Source organism: Hyla sarda, chromosome 1 (assembly GCF_029499605.1).
Source record: "Hyla sarda isolate aHylSar1 chromosome 1, aHylSar1.hap1, whole genome shotgun sequence".
Lineage (NCBI taxonomy): Eukaryota > Metazoa > Chordata > Amphibia > Anura > Hylidae > Hyla > Hyla sarda.
Window position 1 is genome coordinate 224,102,918 of NC_079189.1, and position 26,608 is coordinate 224,129,525.

Genomic DNA, 26,608 nt, shown 5'->3' on the forward strand with positions numbered 1-26,608 from the left:
GATCCACCACCAGTATCCTCACAGTATACCCATCTGGATCCTGACAGTCATGTTTGGAGGAGAAAGAATGCTGAGTTGCATCCAAAGAACACCATATTTTCTATGAAGCATGGGGGTGGAAACATCACGCTTTGGGGCTGTTTTTCTGCTAAGGGACCAGGACGACTGATCCGTGTAAAGAAAAGAAGGAATGGGGTCATGTATTGTGAGATTTTGAGTGAAAGCCTCCTTCCATCAGCAAGGGCATTGAAGATGAAATGTGGCTGGGTCTTTCAGCATGACAATGATCCCAAACACACTGCCCCAGACAACGAAGGAGTGGCTTTGTAAGAAGCATTTCAAGGTCCTGGAGTGGCCTAGCCAGTCTCCAGATGTGAACCACATAGAAAACCTTTGGAGGGAGTTGAAAGTCTGTGTTGCCCAGCGACAGCCCCAAAACATCATTGTGAAGACTTACAGAAAACGTTTGACCTCTGTCATTGTGAACAAAGAATATATAACAAAGTATTGAGATGAACTTTTGTTATTGACCAAATACTTATTTTCCACCATAATTTGCAAATAAATTCTTTAAAAATTAGACAACATGATTTTATGGTTTTTCTTTCCCCATTATGTCTCTCATAGTTGAGGTATATCTATGATGAAAATTACAGGCCTCTCTCATCTTTTTAAGTGGGAGAACTTGCACAATTGGTGGCTGAATAAATACTTTTTTGCCCCACTGTATGTTGCCAAATCAATAGAGCTATGACTCTACTACTATTTTGTTGTCACGATGCCGGCTGGCAGGAGGTGGATCCTCTGTGCCAGAGAGGGATTGGCGTGGACCGTGCTAGTGGACCGGTTCTAAGTTACTACTGGTGTTCACCAGAGCCCGCCGCAAAGCGGGATGGTCTTGCTGCGGCGGTAGTAACCAGGTCGTATCCACTAGCAACGGCTCAACCTCTCTGACTGCTGAAGATAGGCGCGGTACAAGGGAGTAGACAAAAGCAAGGTCGGACGTAGCAGAAGGTCGGGGCAGGCAGCAAGGATCGTAGTCAGGGGCAACGGCAGGAGGTCTGGAACACAGGCTAGGAACACACAAGGGAACGCTTTCACTAGGCACAAGGGCAACAAGATCCGGCGAGGGAGTGCAGGGGAAGTGAGGTATACATAGGGAGTGCACAGGTGAAGACACTAATTGGAACTACTGCGCCAATCAGTGGCGCAGTGGCCCTTTAAATCGCAGAGACCCGGCGCGCGCGCGCCCTAGGGAGCGGGGCCGCGCGCGCCGGGACAGGACCGAGGGAGAGCGAGTCAGGTACGGAAGCCGGGGTGCGCATCGCGAGCGGGCGCCACCCGCATCGTGAATCGCATCCCGGCTGGAGGCGGTATCGCAGCGCACCCGGTCAGTGGATCTGACCGGGGCGCTGCCGTAGCAAGGATGTTGCGAGCGCTCCGGGGAGGAGCGGGGACCCGGAGCGCTCGGCGTAACAGTACCCCCCCCCCCCTTGGGTCTCCCCCTCTTCTTAGAGCCTGAGAACCTGAGGACCAGACTTTTATCTAGGATATTGTCCTCAGGTTCCCAGGATCTCTCTTCAGGACCACAGCCCTCCCAGTCCACTAAAAAGAAAGTTTTTCCTCTGACCTTTTTGGAGGCCAGTATCTCCTTTACGGTGAAGATGTCTGAAGAACCGGAGACAGGAGTAGGAGAAATAAGTTTGGGAGAGAAACGGTTGATGATGAGTGGTTTAAGAAGAGAAACATGAAAGGCATTAGGAATACGAAGAGAAGGAGGAAGAAGAAGTTTGTAAGAGACAGGATTAATTTGGCACAAGATTTTGAAAGGACCAAGATAACGTGGTCCCAATTTGTAGCTGGGAACACGGAAGCGGACATATTTAGCGGAGAGCCATACCTTGTCTCCGGGAGAAAAAATGGGGGGAGCTCTTCTTTTCTTATCAGCAAACTTCTTCATGCGTGATGAAGCCTGTAAGAGAGAATTTTGGGTCTCTTTCCATATGGTGGAAAGATCACGAGTTATTTCATCCACAGCGGGCAAACCAGAGGGCAAGGGAGTAGGGAGGGGGGGAAGAGGGTGACGGCCGTACACCACGAAAAATGGGGATTTGGAAGAAGATTCAGAGACTCTGAAGTTGTACGAGAATTCGGCCCATGGAAGAAGATCTGCCCAGTCATCCTGGCGGGAGGAAACAAAATGCCGTAAATAATCACCCAGGACCTGGTTAATTCTTTCTACTTGCCCATTGGATTGAGGATGATAAGCAGAAGAAAAGTTTAATTTAATCTTGAGTTGTTTACAGAGAGCCCTCCAGAATTTTGACATGAATTGGACGCCTCTATCCGAGACGATCTGCGTGGGCAACCCGTGAAGACGAAAAATGTGTACAAAAAATTGTTTTGCCAACTGAGGCGCTGAAGGAAGACCAGGAAGAGGAATAAAATGTGCCATCTTGGAAAATCGATCAACGACCACCCAAACAACAGTGTTGCCACGGGATGGGGGTAAGTCTGTAATAAAGTCCATACCAATCAGAGACCAAGGCTGTTCGGGGACAGGCAGAGGATGAAGAAGACCAGCAGGCTTCTGGCGAGGAGTCTTATCCCGGGCACAGACAGTGCAGGCCCGCACAAAATCAACAACATCCGTTTCCAGAGTCGGCCACCAATAGAAACGAGAGATGAGTTGCAAGGATTTCTTGATGCCCACATGGCCTGCGAGATGGGAGGAGTGACCCCATTTGAGGATTCCGAGGCGTTGGCGTGGAGAGACGAAGGTCTTCCCTGGAGGAGTTTGCCTGATGGAGGCTGGAGAAGTGGAGATCAGGCAGTCAGGAGGAATGATGTGTTGCGGAGAGAGCTCTACTTCCGAGGCATCCGAGGAACAAGAGAGAGCATCGGCCCTAATGTTCTTATCGGCAGGGCGAAAGTGAATTTCAAAATTAAACCGGGCAAAGAACAGAGACCACCTGGCCTGGCGAGGGTTCAGCCGTTGGGCAGACTGGAGATAGGAGAGATTCTTGTGATCGGTGTAAATAATAACTGGAAATTTTGATCCCTCCAGCAGATGCCTCCATTCCTCAAGTGCTAATTTAATGGCCAGTAGCTCTCGATCCCCGATGGAGTAGTTCCTCTCCGCCGGAGAGAAGGTCCTAGAAAAAAACCCACAAGTAACAGCATGCCCAGAAGAATTTTTTTGTAGAAGAACCGCTCCAGCTCCTACTGAGGAGGCATCAACCTCCAATAGGAAGGGTTTAGATGGGTCAGGTCTGGAGAGCACGGGAGCAGAAGAAAAGGCAGACTTGAGCCGTTTAAAGGCGTCTTCCGCTTGAGGAGGCCATGACTTAGGATTGGCATTCTTCTTGGTTAAAGCCACGATAGGAGCCACAATGGTGGAAAAATGTGGAATAAATTGTCTGTAATAATTGGCGAACCCCCAAAAACGTTGGATAGCACGGAGTCCGGAGGGGCGTGGCCAATCTAAGACGGCAGAGAGTTTGTCTGGGTCCATTTGTAGTCCCTGGCCAGAGACCAAGTATCCTAGGAAAGGAAGAGATTGACATTCAAACAGACATTTCTCCATTTTGGCATAAAGTTGATTGTCTCGAAGTCTCTGAAGAACCATGCGGACATGCTGGCGGTGTTCTTCTAGGTTGGCAGAAAAAATCAGAATATCGTCCAGATACACAACAACACAGGAATATAAGAGATCACGAAAAATTTCATTAACAAAGTCTTGGAAGACGGCAGGGGCATTGCACAGGCCAAATGGCATGACCAGATACTCAAAGTGTCCATCTCTAGTGTTAAATGCCGTTTTCCATTCGTCCCCCTCCCTGATGCGGATGAGATTATAAGCACCTCTTAAGTCCAGTTTGGTAAAGATGTGGGCACCTTGGAGGCGATCAAAGAGTTCAGAGATAAGAGGTAGAGGGTAGCGGTTCTTTACCGTGATTTTATTGAGTCCGCGGTAGTCAATGCAAGGACGTAGGGAGCCATCTTTTTTGGACACAAAGAAAAATCCAGCTCCGGCAGGAGAGGAGGATTTGCGGATAAACCCCTTTTTTAAATTTTCCTGGATGTACTCGGACATAGCAAGAGTCTCTGGGGCGGACAGAGGATAAATTCTGCCCCGGGGTGGAGTAGTGCCCGGGAGGAGGTCAATAGGACAGTCATAAGGCCTGTGAGGAGGTAGAGTCTCAGCTTGTTTCTTGCAAAATACGTCAGCATAGTCCATATAGGCCTTAGGGAGACTGGTTACAGGGGGAACCACAGGGTCACGGCAGGGAGTACTGGGAACCGGTTTAAGGCAGTCCTTGAAACAAGAGGTACCCCAGCTCTTGATCTCCCCTGTGGACCAATCCAGGGTTGGGAAATGGCGTTGAAGCCACGGTAGTCCAAGGAGAATTTCGGAAGTGCAATTGGGGAGGACCAAAAACTCAATTTTTTCATGATGAGGTCCGATGCACATTAGAAGGGGCTCCGTGCGGTAACGTATGGTACAGTCCAATCTTTCATTGTTAACACAATTGATGTAGAGGGGTCTGGCGAGACTGGTTACCGGGATGTTGAACCTGTTGATGAGAGAGGCCAAAATAAAGTTTCCTGCAGATACGGAATCCAAGAAGGCCATAGTTGAGAAGGAGAAGGTAGATGCAGATATCCGCACAGGCACAGTAAGACGTGGAGAAGCAGAGTTGACATCAAGGACTGTCTCACCTTTGTGCGGAGTCAGCGTGCGTCTTTCCAGGCGGGGAGGACGGATAGGACAATCCTTCAGGAAGTGTTCGGTACCGGCACAGTACAGGCAGAGATTCTCCATGCGGCGTCGTGTCCTCTCTTGAGGTGTCAGGCGAGACCGGTCAACTTGCATAGCCTCCACGGCGGGAGGCACAGGAACGGATTGCAGAGGACCAGAGGAGAGAGGAGCCGGGGAGAAAAAACGCCTCGTGCGAACAAAGTCCATATCCTGGCGGAGCTCCTGACGCCTTTCGGAAAAACGCATGTCAATGCGAGTGGCAAGATGAATGAGTTCATGTAGATTAGCAGGAATTTCTCGTGCGGCCAGAACATCTTTAATGTTGCTGGATAGGCCTTTTTTAAAGGTCGCGCAGAGGGCCTCATTATTCCAGGATAGTTCAGAAGCAAGAGTACGGAATTGTATGGCGTACTCGCCAACGGAAGAATTACCCTGGACCAGGTTCAGCAGGGCAGTCTCAGCAGAAGAGGCTCGGGCAGGTTCCTCAAAGACACTACGATTTTCCGAGAAGAAGGAGTGTACAGAGGCAGTGACGGGGTCATTGCGGTCCCAGAGCGGTGTGGCCCATGACAGAGCTTTTCCAGACAGAAGGCTGACTACGAAAGCCACCTTAGACCTTTCAGTAGGAAACTGGTCCGACATCATCTCCAAGTGCAGGGAACATTGTGAAAGAAAGCCACGGCAAAACTTAGAGTCCCCATCAAATTTATCCGGCAAGGATAGTCGTAGGCCTGAAGCGGCCACTCGCTGCGGAGGAGGTGCAGGAGCTGGCGGAGGAGATGATTGCTGAAGCTGTGGTAGTAGCTGCTGTAGCATCACGGTCAGTTGAGACAGCTGGTGGCCTTGTTGCGCTATCTGTTGTGACTGCTGGGCGACCACCGTGGTGAGGTCGGCGACAACTGGCAGAGGTACTTCAGCGGGATCCATGGCCGGATCTACTGTCACGATGCCGGCTGGCAGGAGGTGGATCCTCTGTGCCAGAGAGGGATTGGCGTGGACCGTGCTAGTGGACCGGTTCTAAGTTACTACTGGTGTTCACCAGAGCGGGATGGTCTTGCTGCGGCGGTAGTAACCAGGTCGTATCCACTAGCAACGGCTCAACCTCTCTGACTGCTGAAGATAGGCGCGGTACAAGGGAGTAGACAAAAGCAAGGTCGGACGTAGCAGAAGGTCGGGGCAGGCAGCAAGGATCGTAGTCAGGGGCAACGGCAGGAGGTCTGGAACACAGGCTAGGAACACACAAGGGAACGCTTTCACTAGGCACAAGGGCAACAAGATCCGGCGAGGGAGTGCAGGGGAAGTGAGGTATACATAGGGAGTGCACAGGTGAAGACACTAATTGGAACCACTGCGCCAATCAGTGGCGCAGTGGCCCTTTAATTCGCAGAGACCCGGCGCGCGCGCGCCCTAGGGAGCGGGGCCGCGCGCGCCGGGACAGGACCGAGGGAGAGCGAGTCAGGTACGGAAGCCGGGGTGCGCATCGCGAGCGGGCGCCACCCGCATCGCGAATCGCATCCCGGCTGGAGGCGGTATCGCAGCGCACCCGGTCAGTGGATCTGACCGGGGCGCTGCCGTAGCGAGGATGTTGCGAGCGCTCCAGGGAGGAGCGGGGACCCGGAGCGCTCGGCGTAACATTTGTTATTATTATATTGGATAAAAAGCTAAAAATATATGAAAATAGTAATACAAGAATGTACTAATTTAAGATATATAGGTAGCATTGTTTTATTATCATAGCACAATGCATATATTATTCATTTACAGAATATAATATATGTAAATAATACAAATCAGACAACAGAGTTAGTAATAAATTACTAAATAAATGCATACGGGTATTCCCATTTTACCATACATGCCCTAGGCTGAACATAATACATCACATTGTTAAGATGTTCTGGATACATTATTGCATGACAGTGTAGACTGTGGAGGTTAGTGTTATGTTTAATACATGTTAACACACAATGGGTTTTACCTGGAGGAATATATTGACAAGCTCCTGAGGAATTCACCAAGACATTAGTGTGAAATGTTGCATCAAATCTTTCGTCTGCACTAAAACACATAAAGAATAAAAATGAGTTAGAATCTGTATTAGAAAATAACAGTATCATGCAAAACCATTCAATTATCTGTACAGATGTTAAAGGTCAGACTTCAATATTTAGATAGAAGCCAGGTGAATTTGATGAAAAATAGGAGGTGACAGAATGGTCATACAATTTTTAAATGGATAATCTCATCACAGCAGATTGCGTTGTAGATATAGTTTTCACCTTAGTATCTCAAGATGTAACAAATCCGAAAAGTTTATAACCAGTTTCAAACATAGCCGAAAAGAGAGAATAGGGGGATGCCTAGCAAGTGTATGTGTTGATCCTCGGTATTTACAAAAATAATTATTTTTATTAAATCTTGTCACCCCAATACATCAGACATCCAGTTATATTTCCAATCTGGTAATTGATTAATTATTATAATTTGATAAATTTCCAGGATTTGTTTTTCAATAAAGTCATAAAAAGCCTTTATTGATAAATCTGGCTAAATAGCGGGGAGAGAGACCGGTTATGAAGTCTACGTTCTGAAATGCTAAGGTGAGAGAATGTAAGATGGCTGATCTTTCTGAAGGTCTAACAGAAAACAAGAACAAGCAGAAGCTTCCATGTCAACCCATGGACAAACATGGGATTTTAAATGGTCTTGTAAATGTTGCCCAGACCAAGAACCACAGCAGAAAGAGAGGCAGTATGGCATTGGGTGAGGCAAAAGAGAGCGTCCAGGAACAGGAGGTGGCATTGACTGACACCAGCCGAGGCCAATGTCCAGTGTTACAGTTATCCAATAAATAAATGGCTCATTTTATTAGACTATATTTTATTTTACTTTTAAATGGTCATTATCGTTTTACACAACTTCCCTCAATGTGATAGTATATGTAGTGTGTAACATATTCATAAATCACTACATTTATCAAAAATTACTCCATTCCTGTTACGCCGAGCGCTCCGGGTCCCCGTTCCTCCCCGGAGCGCTCGCCTCATCTTCGTTGTTGCAGCGCCCCGGTCAGATCCACTGACCGGGTGCGCTGCGGTCCCGCCTTCAGCCGGGATGCGATTCGCGATGCGGATAGCGCCCGCTCGCGATGCGCACCCCGGTCCCCGTACCTGACTCGCTCTCCCTCGGTCCTGTCCCGGCGCGCGCGGCCCCGCTCCCTAGGGCGCGCGCGCGCCGGGTCTCTGCGATTTAAAGGGCCAGTGCACCAATGATGGTGCCTGGCCCAATCTTCCCAATTAGCTTAATTGGCTCCCACCTGTGCACTTCCCTATATCACCTCACTTCCCCTGCACTCCCTTGCCGGATCTTGTTGCACTTGTGCCTAGTGAAAGCGTTCCCTTGTCTGTTCCTAGTCCGTGTTCCTGACCTCCTGCCGTTGCCCCTGACTACGATCCTTGCCGCCTGCCCCCGACCTTCTGCTACGTCCGACTTTGCTTCTGCCTACTCCCTTGTACCTCGCCTATCTTCAGCATCTTCAGCAGCCAGAGAGGTGAGCCGTTGCTAGTGGATACGACCTGGTCACTACCGCCGCAGCAAGACCATCCCGCTTTGCGGCGGGCTCTGGTGAAAACCTGTAGTGGCTTAGAACCGGTCCACTAGCGCGGTCCTCGCCATCCCTCTCTGGCACAGAGGATCCACTACCTGCCAGCCGGCATCGTGACAGTAGATCCGGCCCCCTAGGGCGCGCGCGCGCCGGGTCTCTGCGATTTAAAGGGCCAGTGCACCAATGATGGTGCCTGGCCCAATCTTCCCAATTAGCTTAATTGGCTCCCACCTGTGCACTTCCCTATATCACCTCACTTCCCCTGCACTCCCTTGCCGGATCTTGTTGCACTTGTGCCTAGTGAAAGCGTTCCCTTGTCTGTTCCTAGTCCGTGTTCCTGACCTCCTGCCGTTGCCCCTGACTACGATCCTTGCCGCCTGCCCCCGACCTTCTGCTACGTCCGACTTTGCTTCTGCCTACTCCCTTGTACCTCGCCTATCTTCAGCATCTTCAGCAGCCAGAGAGGTGAGCCGTTGCTAGTGGATACGACCTGGTCACTACCGCCGCAGCAAGACCATCCCGCTTTGCGGCGGGCTCTGGTGAAAACCTGTAGTGGCTTAGAACCGGTCCACTAGCGCGGTCCTCGCCTTCCCTCTCTGGCACAGAGGATCCACTACCTGCCAGCCGGCATCGTGACAATTCCCATAGAAAAACAGTACTTGTAAGTGTCTCCTTTCTCTGCAATCTGCTGTTGTTTGTGGAATTCCATCTCTAGCACCAAAGACAGTAATGTGCTTAGCATGTGATCTGTGCAGGAGAGGGAATGATAAAAAGAGAGCGACCCTGAGCTGTTTGCATTGCCATCCGTTTGCATTTCTCCATCCTCCAGAGGATATGCACTGTCCACGAAAGGAAGATCAAGGCCCCATCTCTCATTTCAGCAGCAGCAATTCAGTGTTTAGTTTAACCTCATCCTTATCATGCTGACCATAAAAGATAGATCATGGCTTCCTTCTCATCTAAGCAGCAGGTCAGTGCTTAGTGTTGCTGCTGTTTTTATTCTTATTTCTGCTCATATATCACCTTGTAAAGCCAGTGAATAAGTCCCCCCCTCCCCACATGCCATCTGTAGTAGATTAATATGTAAATTATCCCCCCAGCACAGTACAGCCTGTTTAGTCCACTGTACTTTCCCCAGAACTATGTGATGGCACAGCAGAGAGATGGCCAGACAAGTAAGGGAGAAAGTAAATGAACAGTATATGTACTGCTGGCAAACAGTCCTAAAATGGACCAAATGAGAAACAATTGTTCACTATGGAGGGGACTCTCAGGGCAGCAGTGAGAGCACGAAAATTACCTTGTCACCACACCAAAGCGTTAATCTAACATAACCATGCTGGTCTTTAAAAATTCTTTTTAAGGGGCACTCTGGTACTAGACATCTTATCCCCTATCCACAGGAGACGGGATAAGTGTACATGATTACTGTTAATCAAACCCTGCAGATATCTCTATGAGAGATGTATATCTGTCTCTTCTATAGACATGGATGGGGGAGGGGCATGTTGGCCATAGCCGCTCTGAAGGCTAGCAAAGTCGGCATTCTTAACATAAATGTTCAGAATGCCAGGGTATAAGGCAGGGGATCAGATCCCCCATGATTTGACGTCCTGTGGATAGAAGATAAGATGTCTAGTACCGGAGTACCCCTTTAAGCGACAGGTATACTTTAATTACCTGTTCCTTGTCCTTTATTAAATAACTGCGAGTCTTGGAAATAAATACTTTTGTAAAATTTTGAAAAGAGAAGAGGCAAAAATGTATTACGTCTAAATGATACATTGAATTCCTGATGCTTAAAAGTTTCATTTCTGATAAAAGTAATATATTTATTGATGATTTAACTTTTATAATGTAGTCATATTGTAAGGTATAAGGTGTTGTTCTTAAACTTCTTGAGTTCTTCATGACTGAAGAGGCTGATGAAAATTTCCAATTTTACGCTTTGCAATTTTTCCTTTGCTCTTTTGAATAATTCACATTCCATTTTTAAAATATTTTGAATGACCTTTTGCAGGACATTTACCCATTATAATAACCATTTGTTACATACTGAATTTGTCAAGGCCTGCATGGTTAAAGGCTAGATGCATGCCTGATACTGTATGTCTTTCTGTCCTTCTAAATACTCATAAATTGTTAACTACGCACTTGCAGGTTTAATTAGTAGATGTTAAAAATAAGCAGTTGGTGTAAAGTGTCTGAACTGACATTAAGTACCTTTAATAAACTCTAAAAACTCTAATCTTTGGAATGTAATTCAATGAGCCCGGGTGAATGCAGCATATTGGTATATCCAATTTGGTCATCATGTATTTTATAGAAATTACATAATAGAAAAACCTGACAGGCAATAAAAATCCAAGAAGTTATATTTTCTGGTGATTATTATTGTTTTAGAGAGAAATGTTAGAACTTACAAATCTGACTGATATTTGTTTATTTTTTGCTGCCCCATGTTAAAAGGAAAACGGTCATCAGTGTCAATGCACCAACCTGGTGTTACAGGCACTTAGTGCGGGTAATATTGATGACAACCATACTCTTGTGTCCGTGATCTGTGCTCCCGTTGTCCCGGTATCTTCATCTGGTCCCACCCTCCCATAGACTTGCATTGCAGGGCTGGGCGTGACATCACACGGGGGTGGAGTTGTGACGTCACGATACTCTGGCCCAGTAGTCATGACTTGGCAGACTCAGAGGCTGCAGCGCTGTGTGCAGCTCCCACAGGGGGGTGCTGCATGCGAGATTGCGGGGGTCCCCAGCGGCAGGACCCCCACGATCAGACATCTTATACCCTATCCTTTGGATAGGGATAAGATGTCTTAGGGCCAGAGTACCCCTTTAATCTAAAAAAACAAGTATTAAAAAAAAATTATATAGGCTGTAAAACTATACATAATAAACTTTCACTTACCTGCCTACGATCCCCCGTTGTTTCGATATCGCCGCCCGTGCTCCGGACCCTGTCATCTTCCTCTTCCTGCGGGTCGGTGACTTCACTCTGCGCTCAGCCTATCAGCGGCCGCGACGGGACATTGCTGCGGCCGCTGATAGGCTGAGCACAGAGTGAAGTCACCGACCCGCAGGGAGTGGAAGAGACCAGGACTGGAGAACGGGATGGCGATATAGGAACAACGGGGGATCGTAGGCAGGTAAGTGAAAGTTTATTATGTATAGTTTTACAGCCCGGGCATAGTGGGGGTTAAAAGATTTAGCTTAGAGAACTCCTTTAATACGGACATCAACATAACTTTACTCAGACAGCACTTTCCTTATAATCTTTTTTACGGCCATTTATAAAGCACTTTCCTTATGATCTTTGTACTGCCATTTATAATGTTGATATCAGAATCTATAAGAAATCCTATCAACCAGTCCATGGTTAATACATTTATCATGTCTTATTAGCTTTCTAGGTGACAGATATATGAAAGCCTTATAATTGACTTTAAATTGAACGTACTGATCTTATATATATGTACAGTATTAGAGCTGGTGTATATAGAAAGTAACTATTGAAGGATGAAGACTCTAATATAACACAGGAATTATTCAAATTTACATTTATCATTATTTATATCTATGCCCTAATTTTTTATTTTGTAAAAATGACATTTTTCTGTTGCCAATGAATTAAAAATGTTTATGTATATACATACATGCTGTGTAACATTTTGAATATATATATTCTGGGTTCTGCTTATGGTTTCTCTTTAAAGTATACAGGATATCATAGACTTTAATTATTCACTAAATGTGTTTGGGGTTTTATCACTACCTGTGGAGAGGAAAAGTGGTGCAGCTGCCCATCAACCATATCAGTTGCTTCTTTTATTTGTAATAAGACCTCTAACAAATTAAAGAAGCAATTTGACTGGTTTCCTAGGGGGCAACTGCTCCACTTTTCTTCTGCACAGATTTTGATGAATTTCCCCCTTTTTTTTTATCCTTCCTTGTCATTGGCACATGTGTAATGGATACAGTTCACTTTAAAACTCCATGCACGTACTGCCTTTTTATCAGTCCAGTTGAAAGCCAACACACATTACACCTGATGAACACCTTTCCCCAATAATATACTTAAATAGTTCAGACCTGATTTACACACTTTGTCATGGGTGTCCCTCAGCCCATACTTTGCATCAGTTCAAGAAACTAACATACATACAGTGGTGCACTTAATTTGCTTGAATGTTTTAATTCCTTATATTTCTTCAAATTCACATACAATTACTACAGACATGAACAGTATCACTATACATCTATACACCATTTACAGATATAAATCCACTGTATCCAAAAAGATTTTCACAATATTTTATATGTGAAGATGTTGCTTGGCAAGAATTAAAGCATTCAAGTAAATATTGTATGCTAGTATCAGTTTTTATTTTTTAGCTTTCTTGGGTTTGTGTTCAATCCACAGGACCTTTACTTAACAGGCTTCATCTGCCAATTCACCTGCCATTAAATTCTATCTCAGCCCAAATCCCACTCTACAACACCCAATTCTTCTCATCCCAGTTCCTCAGATTAAGGTCTCAGCTCTTTCATACTTAGGCCTCAACATTTAGGGTCCAAGCTCATTAGTATCTGGACCCTGCTCCAAAGGGCCTTATTCACAAAATAGTTCAGTCTGGAACACTACATGACTTAGCCCACCTGGGACCACCTCAGACACCTAGGTAACCATGTCATCACTACAGCTCCTTTCATGTTCCCACAGAACTGGCCCAGATTAGTAAAAGAAATAGGACCCCATGGGGTTTGAGCTCTGTAATGCTCATCCCTTCTTTGCTACCTTCAGGATAACAGTACACTTATCATATACTGCTTCAGCATCAATCAGCAAAGAGCAATGTAAACCCCTTTCCTTTATTACCAGCTTCCCCAGTCTTGTCTCAGTAATAGTCACAAAATAACTCACTCTGATCTCAAGGCCAGGTCGTACTCAACAAAGTAACAGAACACCGTCTTTCAGAGCCTCCCTGCATGAAGTGCTCACACCTTCAGCCCAAAACCTATCCCATGGGGGACTGCCACTCTGACCCCAGCTCAGTGATGGCGCTCTAGATTAAAGGAGTTGTCCAGTTCTGAAAAACGTATCCCCTATCCTAAGGCCCCCTGAGATCTCCTGTACGGGGTGCCGGAAGCCCACGGGAAGGGGGCATGTTGACCACCGTACAAAGTGGCGCCTGACACACCCCCTCAATAAAGCGCTATGGCAGAGCTGGAGATTGCCGAATTAGATTGCCAACCCCCCTCCCCGCCGCGATCTAAAACGTATCCCCTATCATTCAAAAGGTATCCATATGTGTATACAGTAATCCCTCAACTATTAGAATAGGCATTCACTGGTAAAAACCATTGTATTCCTGAAGTATATGCACTGAATTCCTGTCTGGTAGCGCCCCCTACAGTACAGGGAGGTACTACATGTTCTGTACTACTCTTTCCCTGTGCCAAAGTTAGCTGCTCCTTTGGACACCAGGTGAGGGCGGCTCCATGTAACTTTTTTAGGACATTGCATCTACTGTACAGGACCCTGAATAAGCTCCTGTCCTCTACATAGACAGTTATTACAGCTCCCAGCAGATCTTTATTACTTTTATATGTAAGGACTTGCTTTATCTATATTAGTTATCTGCTTATTTTTCTTTAATCCTTACTTTTTTCCTATTTTTTGGATGACATTTTGCTGGCTTCAGAACCAAATACCAGGTTTCCATAGAGTTATGGTCTCAACATATAATGGTTTAAACATATAATGGTCGTCCTGGAACCAATTAATATTGCAACTTGAGGGACCACTGTTTATGTATGGAGCAGTAATGGCTAAGGAGCTTAGTTGTATATTACAGCTAACACTATGCTTTAACAATGGAGATTGGTGATAACTTTGATTTCAATTTAAAGGGGTTATCCCCCATAAGGTGATTTTAGTATGCACCTGCCAGACAGTAATGGTCAGTATCTATGCTTGTCTTGGGGCTAAATGGCTAAGTTTTGAGATTACCATGACGCTGTGGATATCTTTTTGTGAACTAGCTATTTCCTGTAGGAGTTCATTATCTTAAACTACAAATCCCATAGTTCTTTGCTTCTAAGTGTGGGGCCACTTTTCTAACCCCCACACACCAGCCACCACACCCATTGAAACACATGTTTGCTGACTTCAATGCAATAGACCAGTGTTTTCAGACCAGGGTGCCTCCAGCTGTTGCAAATTCTTGCAGAATGATCTTCCACCCATTGGTTGCTCCACCAATTAAAGCAAAGACAGGCTCCCTTTGAACACCGGACTAGTGAGGTAATGTCTCATGCCGCACTGAAACCTGAGAAAACCTGAGACGACACTAATTTTGTATGTTGTTAAAAATAAATGTAGGGTCAAAAATCACAGAAGAATTGCGTGACCACCATGAAACACAGGTACAGACACTATATTATGAACTACACTAACTTTACAGCCCCTGTAGCATAGTCAAATAAGAAGAAAAAAATCCTGGAATACCCCTTTAATCCCTTAGATGCTACCCTCAGTAGGAACAGCAATATTGTACAACATTGTATCACCTCCCCTTTCCCCTATGATGCGATTACAGAGTCCTGATGAGTTGTCAAGACCACTGGGAGACTACTAAAGGCCCCTAGGACTGCCATACTATTATTCCTGTTAGAGTGCATTGCACTCGCAGGCATAATGCACAAATATTACACTTTAAAACACAAATGATAAAGCAATTGCATGAAAAAACTTTTGCTGTGTTTTCAAAGCTCAAGATAACTGCATTCTTAAAGGAAAACTGTCAGCTTGCTCCCCCTACACTAACCAGTGGTCCTGGCTGATCAGTTTGATGCTTACTTAGCCCAGATCGGCCTGGCCGTTCTGCAGATATCTTTGTTTTTCCCTATATGCAAATGAAGTGCTAACTGGCACAGGCTGGGTAACTGGCACTCTGATGTCACGGCTGCCGACCGCAGCGCCGCCCAGCTCATCAATATTCCTCCCCTCCCTCCACCTTTCCCTCTTCATTACAGAGCAGGGAGCAGAGGGAGAAGCGGAGGGAGGAGAGGAATATTGATGAGCTGGGTGGCGCTGGTGCCGGCGGCGGTGACGTCAGAGTGCCAGTTAACATATTCATATTCATTAGCATATAGGGAAAAACTAAGATATTGGCAGAACAGCCGGGCAGATCCAGGCACAGTAAGCATCAAACTGATCGGCGTACCTCCACTAGTTAGTGCGGGGGGGGGGGGGGGGGGGGACAGTTTTCCCTTAAGTGGCTCAAGTGAATCAATGTTAATTGAGCCTATAACTACTACCGTAACAGGCATCATACTGTTATAAGCCTCAGTAGTACAGAGAGAACTTAGTGATCACTGTAGATAATAGATAGGAAAGAATTAGCATGTGCACAGGATGGAGGGTAGAGGCGGTGGAGAATTTGCTGGTCCTGTTAGGTAGACACACTACTCCTCTAGGCCCAGAACTATCCCATAAACTGAGCCGACATTAAATGTTTTTCTCAAGAAGGGAAATATGCTGTTTCAGGGAAAAAAGGATTGGCATGCTGAAGTCCTGATCAGGTCAATATCGGTAGATGTCAGCAATGTCAGGCTTTCCCCTCTATAATCATGTATCATGTATTAAGCCAGAATTAAGTAAATTTGAGAAAACTTTCTGACGCTAAACAAGATCCTGTTTTTTGGGTACAGTGATCTATAAGATTGTCTACAGGAAGATACATGTGCGAATCTCTTTATATGAATAATTAGAAACTTTTATACATATCTTAAAATACGCACCCCGTTATAATCAGCCCCCGGAGCGTGCTTGCTCCGGGTCTGATCACTAGTGATCACAGGGACGGAGCATAGTGATGTCACGGCTCCGCCCCCATGTGATGTCACGCTCCGCCCCCTCAATGCAATCCTACGGAGGGGGCGTGACAGCTGTCACGCCCCCTCCATAGGCTTGCATTGAGGGGGCAGAGCTGTGATGTCACACAGGGGCGGAGCCGTGATGTCACTATGCTCCGTCCCTGTGATCGCTAGTAATCAGACCCGGAGCAAGCACGCTCCGGGGGCTAATTATAACGGGGTGCGGCGTGGAAGATAACAGGGGTCCCCAGCGGCGGGACCCCAGCGGTCAGGCATCTTATCCCCTATCCTTTGGTTAGGGGATAAGATGTCTTAGCGCCGGAGTACCCCTTGTACCCCTAATGTTTTCTGTATACAGCTGGATCTGAAAAACACAACTTTTACAGGTCAGTACTAAGTATGTAGTGATCTATAAATGATAAGTTAAGCTGAATCTTTTTTTCCTTCATTTTTTACTGTTTCTCTTTTTTTTATTCATTATTTTGGATTTTACATAAAAACTGAAATAAAACCCTTAAGGAATAATTGAAGGTAGTAGTACATCAAAATTCTCATGGTGTAATGGGAAAATTATTATGGTGTTACTGATGAAAATTAACCCCTTAAGGACCAGGATCATTTTGACCTTAATAAGATGCCTGGAGTTGGATTTTTTTTTTTTACCTTTTCATAGACAAAAAGGACTGAATTTTTCACAGAAAAAAAGGACTCTAATTTTGGAGAACCTTGCATATGGTAATATGAACACCCTCCCAAAATCTGTTCAGGTCTGGGCAAGTCCAGAAAATATGTGAAAGTGTTCCCTCAGCAATTCCGCATCTTCAGCACATTTAGGAGGTCTGTGAGTATATTTTATGAAGCCTGGCTTTCTGGAATTAGCCGGTAATTAATAAGTTGTGAGTAAATTTAAAGAAATATGTTGACTGGAAAAGACAGGGAGGTTTGTAGTTTTCAGAGTGGTGTATTGACAAAATAAGTATAAAACTGTATACAGTGTATAATGTAAGCATTTATAAGAATATTCTGGTAGACTATGTCTATAGTGAGTACATCTGCAAGTTTCCTAAAGTTCTCAGTGACCTCCATTTCTGGCCTGAATACTGCAGTCAATTTAATCATTTGTGATGGTGCCAGATCTCATATGCATCTAAATTACAATTGCCACAAACCTTGTGCTGTGAATAATATGCTGGACAAATTATATAATCCGATGTGAAAGCCATCCTAGTCATGCTGCCGACCATGGCAAACCCAAATGATAAGCATAGCAAAAGTTCATCACGATGATTTAATGCATCTGGCATGAGTGAATATCTCAGCAATTAACAATACAATTTACATGAACATTCAAGTGACAGTTCTGATTATTTGGAATATTGACCGGCTGTCTAGAGATTTAGAAATTATAAAACCTATATATATAATAGACAACAGCCATGTACAACCTCGAGTCCTGCAGACAGCAGATCCATAAATAGGATTCTCATAACCTTTATTACAGAAACACTTAGAGGGGTACTCCAGTGGAAAACATTTTTTTTTTAAATCAACTGGTGCCAGAAAGTTAAACTGATCTGCAAATTACTTCTATTTAAAATCTTAATTCTTCCAGTACTTATCAGCTGCTTTATACTGCAGAGTAAGTTCTTTCCTTTTTGAATTTCTTTTCTGTCTGACTACGGTGCTCTCTGCTGACACCTCTGTCAGTCAGGAATTGTCAAGAGAAGGAGAGGTTTGCTATGGGGATTTGCTCCTACTCTGGACAGTTCCTGACACAGACAGAGGGGACAACCAGACTTGGTTGGACAACCAGATCCCTGCGGCCGTGCCGCCGGCGATCCGATCATCCATTCAAAGTGCTGCATTGCTGCAGACGCCGTGATCTGTATTGATCATGGCATCTGAGGGGTTAATGGCAGACATCAGCATTCGGGTGCTCACGTCAAGTTCAGGACGTTACTGTTAAAGTCCCAGCGGATCAGGACGAACATTTACATCCAATGTCTTAAGGGAATGCTATCAAATTTTCTCAACAAGCAAAATTAGGTGTTTAATGATTTAACCTATTGGGGATGGAGGGTGTAGGGGTGCGCCTTTGCGTCTCGGTACTTAAGGACGGAGGGCGTACCTGTATGTCCTCATCCCGTTCCCGGGGTTTGAAACGCGTTCACGAGCAGAGCACACTTCAAACCCGGCAGCCAGGACCCGGTGCAAAATTGAAAGTGTTATGATTTTTAGAAGGGGGGAGGAAAAACGAAAGGGAATAAGTGAAAATTAGCCCCGTCCTTAAGGTCACAATGGGGTTTGTCCCCAAGTGGTTGAAGAAGAAGTCTCATGTGCAAAATTTTTTACTAAATTGCCCGGGCTGCCTGCAAATAAAACAATAAACAGGACTCACCTGCTGATACTCCCCCGATGTCCCAGTATCTCTCTCTCTGCTCCTCCACCATTGTCTTCTTCTTGGTCCAGACGTGGTCAGTGTATCACATCGCATGTCAGCAAATCGCCGTCTGCAGCGTCTAAGCCTAGGCAACAAATGCCATGGCTCAATGCATCACACTGCCGCTCAGCCTATTGCTGTCCGAGGTGGGTAATCACTACGGCAGGCGATTTGCTGACATGCGTTGTGATACGCTGACCACAGCTGGACCAGGAAGAAGACAACGGCAGAGGAGTGGAGAGAGAGATACTGGGAGTCCTGTTTATTGTTTTATTTCCAGGCAGCCCAGGCATTATAGTAAAACATTTTGCACATGAGACTTTTTCTTTTATTTTGATATATGTGATGTATATGAGAATTATCTAACTTATTTCAGCAGTAGCTGTAAGGGAAATGTGTATTGAGATGCCTCTTATTGCCACTTTCTGTGGTAGAGTTAATCTTCCCCTAGATCTATCCTTGAAAACTAACCCTAACACCAGACATCACTGACTCTCACTGTAGCTGAAAATGTCCCTACTGAAAACCTTCATCTGCAAAATGACAAAAGCACAGAAGACTCTAGAATCCAGAGGCTGACAAGGAATAGAAGTAGACTAGAACAAGATACTACAGAAATACAAAGAATACAGGGTTAAGACTTCCAGATCATACATTATAATTCTCACCACAAAGCAAAAAACTGGAATCTAAAAAGAGAGGCTAACCAATAAGTAACTCCTACTCAAAATGAGCCCTAAACTGAACAGCAAGATTGGCTGATCCACACTAATCAGTCAGCTGATGCCTCACAAAAAATGCTCCAAACAAACTAATAGACATGAGCCAAGGAGTTAAACCTATACAGAGAAAAACTATGATTAAAAAAAAGTGCACCGCTCCCTTGTTTAGGACCCACTCCTGATGGGTTAGGCATTTAAATACTGATGAATAATACTGAGAAAAATATGGCGCTAAAAAGAGGCACTTTATTTTGACTCTCAGAGGAGGAATCTAGTTGAGACCCCTTAAAGGATAAGTGTCATATATGGGCTAAGTTTTAGATCGCGGGGGTCCGAGCGCTGGGGCCCCCCCGTGATCTCCTGTATGGAGCCCCTGCTGCTGTAGCACAGGAGCGGGTTACGACCCCAGCCCGAAGCTGAGGCCGCCACGCCTCCTCCATATAGTTCTATGGGAGAATCATTCGGTAACATTCGACTCTCCCATAGAGCTTAATGGAGGGGGCATGGCGGCCTCCACTTCGGGTGGAGGTCGTGACGTGCTCCTGAGCTACAGCACAGGGGCTCCAATGCTTAGACCCCCCACAATCTAAAACTTATGCCCTAACCTTCGGATAGGTGATACGTTTTTATGCAGTACATGAGACTTATCCTTTAAAGACATCCATATGCCCTAATAAAGCAAATGTATATTGGCTATGTTCATGAGACAGCTCCTTTTTTCCCCCAATAATTTAACACATAATTGCACATCCCCCCCCCCCCCCTGTCAGAAGGTAGAAGAAAAAAAAAGACAGCTCCTTATAAACAGATTAGCTTCATCTGTGGTAACTGGGCTGTTGCAGTATGTAACAGGGTCTGGTGGTAAAAACCATGGGGGCAAGATGTTGTTAACCCGTTAGTGTTCGTGACACCAGGATGTGGTTATTCCGGTATGGTAACTGCCGTCAACAACCCAAAAACAGTTTGTAATAAAGGAATGTCCACAGCAAGGATTCTGAATAAACTGGAACTTTTACTTGAAATGCTTAGGGAACAGTCATTACAATTATGCAGTTCCTTCAGAGGCAACCGGGACACAAGATACCTCGCAGGCTTGCTTGGACTTGTAGTTATTGAGATATTTAGGCAGGCCACTGTGCTACTAATATATTCCTTATCTGAGTAGTAATCACTGGATTTGTAGAGAGAATTGTAACTCATGTTTTAAAAGTGGCTACGTTTCTTTAGGCTTTGGCCTAGATTAGATGGATTTGCAGTATACAGGAGTTTATGCTTTCTTTAGGTCCAGGAGATAAGAGCCCATTGGTTGTTAATGCCTGGGATTCCTGTGCCCAAGGAACTCTGGGTATATCACATGACAGTAGTTCACATGACCAAGGTAGGTCCTATACATTTTATACAAACTGTACAACTTTACACATATGAACAGTAGATACACATAATGAATATACATTGCATTTATATGAGACAACAAGGGTGAAGCCCTGCAGGAGAACCCAATGGACCTAAGGGACTCTTCCTGAGGGGACTTAAGGATGGTACAGGACAGGTCCTGCACTGGGACACCTTACATCATTATAGAAAATAATACCATGCCATAAGATACTTTACCTGTTATATAACAGAATGTCTGGAACCCAAATTTGATCAGAAGGAAAACGCAGCGTTTGTACTCCAGGGTACTCTGCTTGGTCCCATGTCAAATAGACATCATTCCAGTACTGTTGAACAAACAATACAGAAACAGTCACTTCTAAAGATAGCCAAACTATTTGTATCATAATTATTGGTTAATGTCAAAGCTTAGCTCTGACTGGTTTCAGTGGACATTAAAAACAGTTTTTCTTTTAGGCTGAGTTCAAACGGAGTAAAGAAAAAAAATCAATAAAGTGGCATAAAAAAATGTTTGAATGATGTGTTTTATTAAAGTCTAAGGAAAGCAGATGCTATTGCTCAAATAGGGGGTAGGCATAGAAAAGTCACACTTTTGAGACTTTTTGCCCTTTTACACCACTTGTACCTGTTTTTTTAAAGGGGTACTTCAGGCCAAAACTTTTTTTTATATATCAACTGGCTCCGGAAAGTTAAACAGATTTGTAAATCACTTCTATTAAAAAATCTTAATCCTTCCAGTAGTTATTAGCTTCTGAAGTTGAGTTGTTGTTTTGTGTCTAACTGCTCAATGATGATGTCATGTCCCGGGAGCTGTGCAGTTCCTATGGGGATATTCTCCCATCATGCACAGCTCCCGGGACGTGACATCATCATTGAGCAGTTAGACAGAAAACTTCAGAAGCTAATAACTATTGGAAGGATTTAGATTTTTTAATAGAAGTAATTTACAAATCTGTTTAACTTTCCGGAGCCAGTTGATATATATTAAAAAGTTTTTGCCTGGAATACCCCTTTAAAGGTGGGCAAAACACCACGTTGACTTCATTACAATATATGCAACTATTGTGGAGGAAATTGACTCCATCTCGGAGGCTGGTGTAGATTTTTGTCCACTGTATATGCAGAAGCCACAGAAATGTCTGAATCATTAAGAGGTTGGAGCCTCTAAATCTACCTGCTGAATGCTACAGCCATAGGGACTTTCGAGACATCGAGACTAGTGTGTGAAATGCCAGTCTTAGTAATCACCCCCATAGTGCTTAGATTTACTATTGCAAGTATGCTTGAATTTTTGACGCAATTGCGACCAAAACCACCTTATTTACTATGAGCTTTCAATGCATTTGTTTTCTGCCTGTTAGAAAAGGGGCATGGCAGCAATATAAAAGGGGGTGTGGTTTTGTGGAGAAGGGGTTTGCCAAAAACTGTGCCAAAATATGACACAAATTCTGGTGCACATTTTAGCCAAATAATAGTTAGTCTAAACAAATCATCCATATCCAAAGTCTATCCGTGTGCACTTTCTAGAATTGGACAGTTTTACTATCTGTCGGGGCCTTGGTATAATGGTGTATAAAAAAAACCTGCAATATTTCAACATTGAAATTATAACAGTTGTGTGCACTGACGGCATGTCACTTTTTTTCAGTGCCTATTTTTTTGTGGTATTTATTTATTTATTGAGCATTCTCATTGAAGTCACTATGACCTGGAAACTGCATGTTTTTGTGGCAGTGGTGGAGGTGGTGGTGGGGGTTGTCATGTTTTGAAGCATATTTTCTGTATGTTTCTTTTATTTTACCAGTGTGAACATACCCTTAGACAGTTTTTAAAAATTTAAATCTGCAGTTACAGGATATTTGCAGGTTTTGACTTTGACATTAATGAGGGAAATCCACGAAAAAATCTACAGCTTACCTGACCCAAAATTGGCATGCTGTAGATTTGTAATCCGTACTTCAGATCAATTTATACACATCATTTCTATGGGTTTTTATCTCCTCAACATGTGGATGAGATTTTTTTTAACTTCACTGCTACTATAAATCTTGTGGATTTAACACATATTCCACTAAAGAAGATCCCTCCAAAACCTAGTTCACACTATAGCAGGAAGGAAGCAATATTCCTTACATTTGGAGGAAGAAGGACATGTATAGTATACACAGCATGAATGTATATGCTGCAGCAATTTTTGCATGGGTGCATATCCCAACTATGCAAATATAAACATGAAGAACAAGCAGTCATCACTATCCCTGCCCAATGTTCGGCATTAACAAGAATTAATAATGGAAAGAAGCTGATTTTCTTTGCTGAGATAAAGCTAGTTGGGGGTCTTTAAAGGAATCTGTTGAATAACTGTTTGGGTATGAAAGCAAATGGTACATCTCCTGGAGTGGATGGTGGTTCTAACTTATTACCTTTTTATTTCTAAACCAAGTGTCAAGGAGTTGGGCTAATCTGAAACACCTCCTCACTCACCCTCAGCTCCCAGCCGCTCCCTGACTGATGTACTGTATGGGGATTTGAACATTAATCAAGCAAGGGATGGGAGGTGAGGGAAAGTGAAAAGGTGTGCCAGACTGTGGCACTTCAACAGTTAGGCACCACCTCCTTGACACTTGGCTAAACATTTTTATAATTATGGTAACCACCATCAGCTTCAAAAAAGTACAGTATGATTCTATACCCTAACACTATACGATAATGACTGTAGCTCTCAGCAACAAATACAACTGACAAATTACCTTTAAGGCAATTTTCCCAGGGAAAAGTATGCAAAATAGCTATCCTCCAAAAGAAAAAAAAACGTCTGTGTCAGTGTGCCAATGACCTTTTGTTAGCCAAAGAGAGGCCTATCTATAGACAGCATTGTTTCCAATTTGTTGCTCCTCAGCCATACATAGTAGGGTTATAGCAAATAGTTAACATTTTAAATAACATCTACACCAACACCAGCACAGATATGCAAATATATTGTAAAATGCTAAGAGCTACTGGAGCTATTACAGATCTGTTTATATTTGGTCTTATAAAGGTGTAACTATATAAAGATTATTTGTTGACAAAATAGGCTGAATGTTTACTATTGGTGTCCAGACAGAACACTTGGTTTAAAGGAGTAGTCTTATCACCTAACCGCTCGGGGCCGCTACGCCCCCTCCACACATCTCTATGGGAGAGCCGTTCGGCTATCTTCGGCTCTTCCATAGAAATATATGAAGGGGCATGGTGGCCTCCGCTTCGGGCAGGGGCCCTGGCGCGCTGCTCAAGGGAAGACCTGGGGATCAATACAGTAGATTGCAGGGGGGTGGATCTCCAGTGCTCGGACCCCCCGTGATCTATTCTGCGTATAGGGGATACTTTTTTTTTTGCGTGAGACTACTCCTTTAAGAGAACCAGACTTAGATCACCAGAACCTTATGGTTCCTTGAGTCATCTTGACCGTTGCCATATTTTTACAAAACAGCCCAATTGCTTAGACCTATATACTACACAGCCCAACATTTAATCAAGTCGTAAAACAATTTATAATGAAACATAATGAAGTCTCCTTTACAGACAATCATTTCAATTGGCTTCCTATGCTGATGAACCTACAAAATGTGCATGTGAATAAATATGCCTCTTTAATTGTGCAGTAATTTTCTAATTCACCAGTAAGACATAATTATCTCCTTAAATAAATCCTGTAAGGTAATTGAATGCATTAAAGAGGGCACTTACAAATTGTAGCCACGCATTTGTAATCAGAACTTGGTTCTTCTCATCCTGGAAGAGAAAGAAGAAATCACTAGGATGCTGATTACTAATATGACATTGGAATTGTCAATGATTTCCCTTAACCCCTTGCAGAAATCTTGTGACTTTAATGTGGATTTGTAAAGTTCAAAGTGAAAGTCAAATTTAATTGTGTAGAAGAGAGATGAGTTTGATTATTGCTATTACTTAGTAATGGTGGATGTTTCTCTATTTGTGTTGTACATTAAAAAATGTATTTTTAAGGGGTGGTATGAGGCCTAATTTTTTTTGCCGCGATCTGAAGTTATCGGTACCATGATTGTTTTGATCGGACTTATTGATCACTTTTTTATAAAAAATTTTAGGGTATGCAAAGTGACCACAAATATGCAATTTTGGACTTTGGATTTTTTTATGTTTACGCCATTGACAGTGCGCTTTAATTAACCTTTTATTTTTATAGTTCGGATATTTATGCACACGACTATACTAAATATGTTTATTTTTATTATGTTTATATAAATTATATCTGGAATTTGGGAGAAGGGGTGATTTGAATTTTAATAAGGAAGGGGTTAATGTGTGTGTTTTTAAACTTTAACCCCTTAATGACATAGGGTATTTTCCGTTTTTGCATTTTCATTTTTTCCTCATCACCTTCTGAAAATCATAACGCTTTCAATTTTGAACCTAAAAATCCATATGATGGCTTATTTTTTGCACCACCAATTCTACTTTACAGTGACATCAGTCATTTTACCCAAAAATCTACAGCGAAACGGAAAAAAAATCATTGTGCGACAAAACTGAAGAAAAAAATGACATTTTGTAACTTTTGGGGGATTCCGTTTCTATGAAGTGCATTTTCCGGTAAAAATTCCACCTTATCTTTATTCTGTAGGTCCTTATGGTTAAAATGATAACCTACTTATGAAGGTTTGATTTTGTCGTACTTCTGGAAAAAATCATAACTAAATGCAGGAAAATGTGTATGTTTAAAAATGTCCTCTTCTGACCCCTATAACTTTTATGAGGGCTCATTTTTTGCGCCGTGATCTGACATTTTTATTGGTATCATTTTTGTTTTGATCAGACTTTTTGATCACTTTTTATTCACTTTGTTATGGTATAAAAAGTGACCAAAAATACGCTATTTTGGATATGTGATACCACATATGTTTATTTTTATTTTTATTTACACTTTTATTTTTTTATTGGGAAAAGGGGGGTAATTCTGACTTTTATTATGGAAGGGGTTAAATGATCTTTATTAACACTTTATTTTCACTTTTTTTTGCAATGTTATAGCTCCCATAAGGGGCTATAACACTGCACACACTGATATTCTACACAGATCACTGCCTGGCAACAGCCGGGCATTGATCTGCGTTATCGGCACTCGACTGCTCCTGCCTGGATCTCAGGCATGGAGCAGTCATTCGGCGTTCGGACAGCTCCACTGAGTTAACCGGCACAGTTTACTTTCACTTTAGACGCTGCGATCAACTTTGATCGCCGCATCTGAAGGGTTAATACCGGGCATCACCGCGAACGGTGATGTCCGGTATTAGCCGCGGTCCCCGGCCATTGATAGCCGCCGTGACCGACGCGATATGAGGCGGGGTCAGCGCGTGACCCCGCGTTCTATCGCGGGAACCTACTCATGACGTATGCATACGTCATATAGCGGGAAGGGGTTAAAAATGTTTTTTTTTTTTTTTTTTACAATTTTAGGAGGAATCATTTGATTTGCTCTGCGCTCGATTGATAAAGCCTGGTCCTGCCAGGCTTTATCATTGTCAGGGCCACAGCCAGCACAGGACGTGAGGCAAGCCCTCCAGCTACCTCCACAGTGGATTCACCCCACTGGACCACCAGGGAGCAGTTAAAGGTACCTTTAGATGCTGCTGTCAGCTTTGACAGCGGCAATCTAAAGGGTTAATAGCTGGCCGCATGTCGGCTATTAACCCCGGCCCTCGGCTGCAAGAATCAGCTGGGGGCCGGCCGGTATGGCGCGGGCTCGAGTGGGGAGCCCAAGCCATACCTGCTTA

At 44.0% G+C, this 26,608-nt stretch overlaps 1 protein-coding gene across 1 annotated transcript in view; it reads right to left on the minus strand.

The window, feature by feature from the left end:
- The window catches only part of LOC130364892 (neuronal acetylcholine receptor subunit alpha-7-like), a 191,326-nt gene that overhangs the window by 89,767 nt on the left and 74,951 nt on the right, over positions 1-26,608 (minus strand). Inside the window, exons 3-5 of the mRNA XM_056568819.1 lie at positions 24,543-24,587; positions 21,030-21,139; positions 6,741-6,820 (exon numbers count right to left, since the gene is read on the minus strand). Coding sequence (XP_056424794.1) covers positions 6,741-6,820; positions 21,030-21,139; positions 24,543-24,587 — 235 coding nt within the window. The remainder of the gene's footprint in view (positions 1-6,740; positions 6,821-21,029; positions 21,140-24,542; positions 24,588-26,608) is intronic.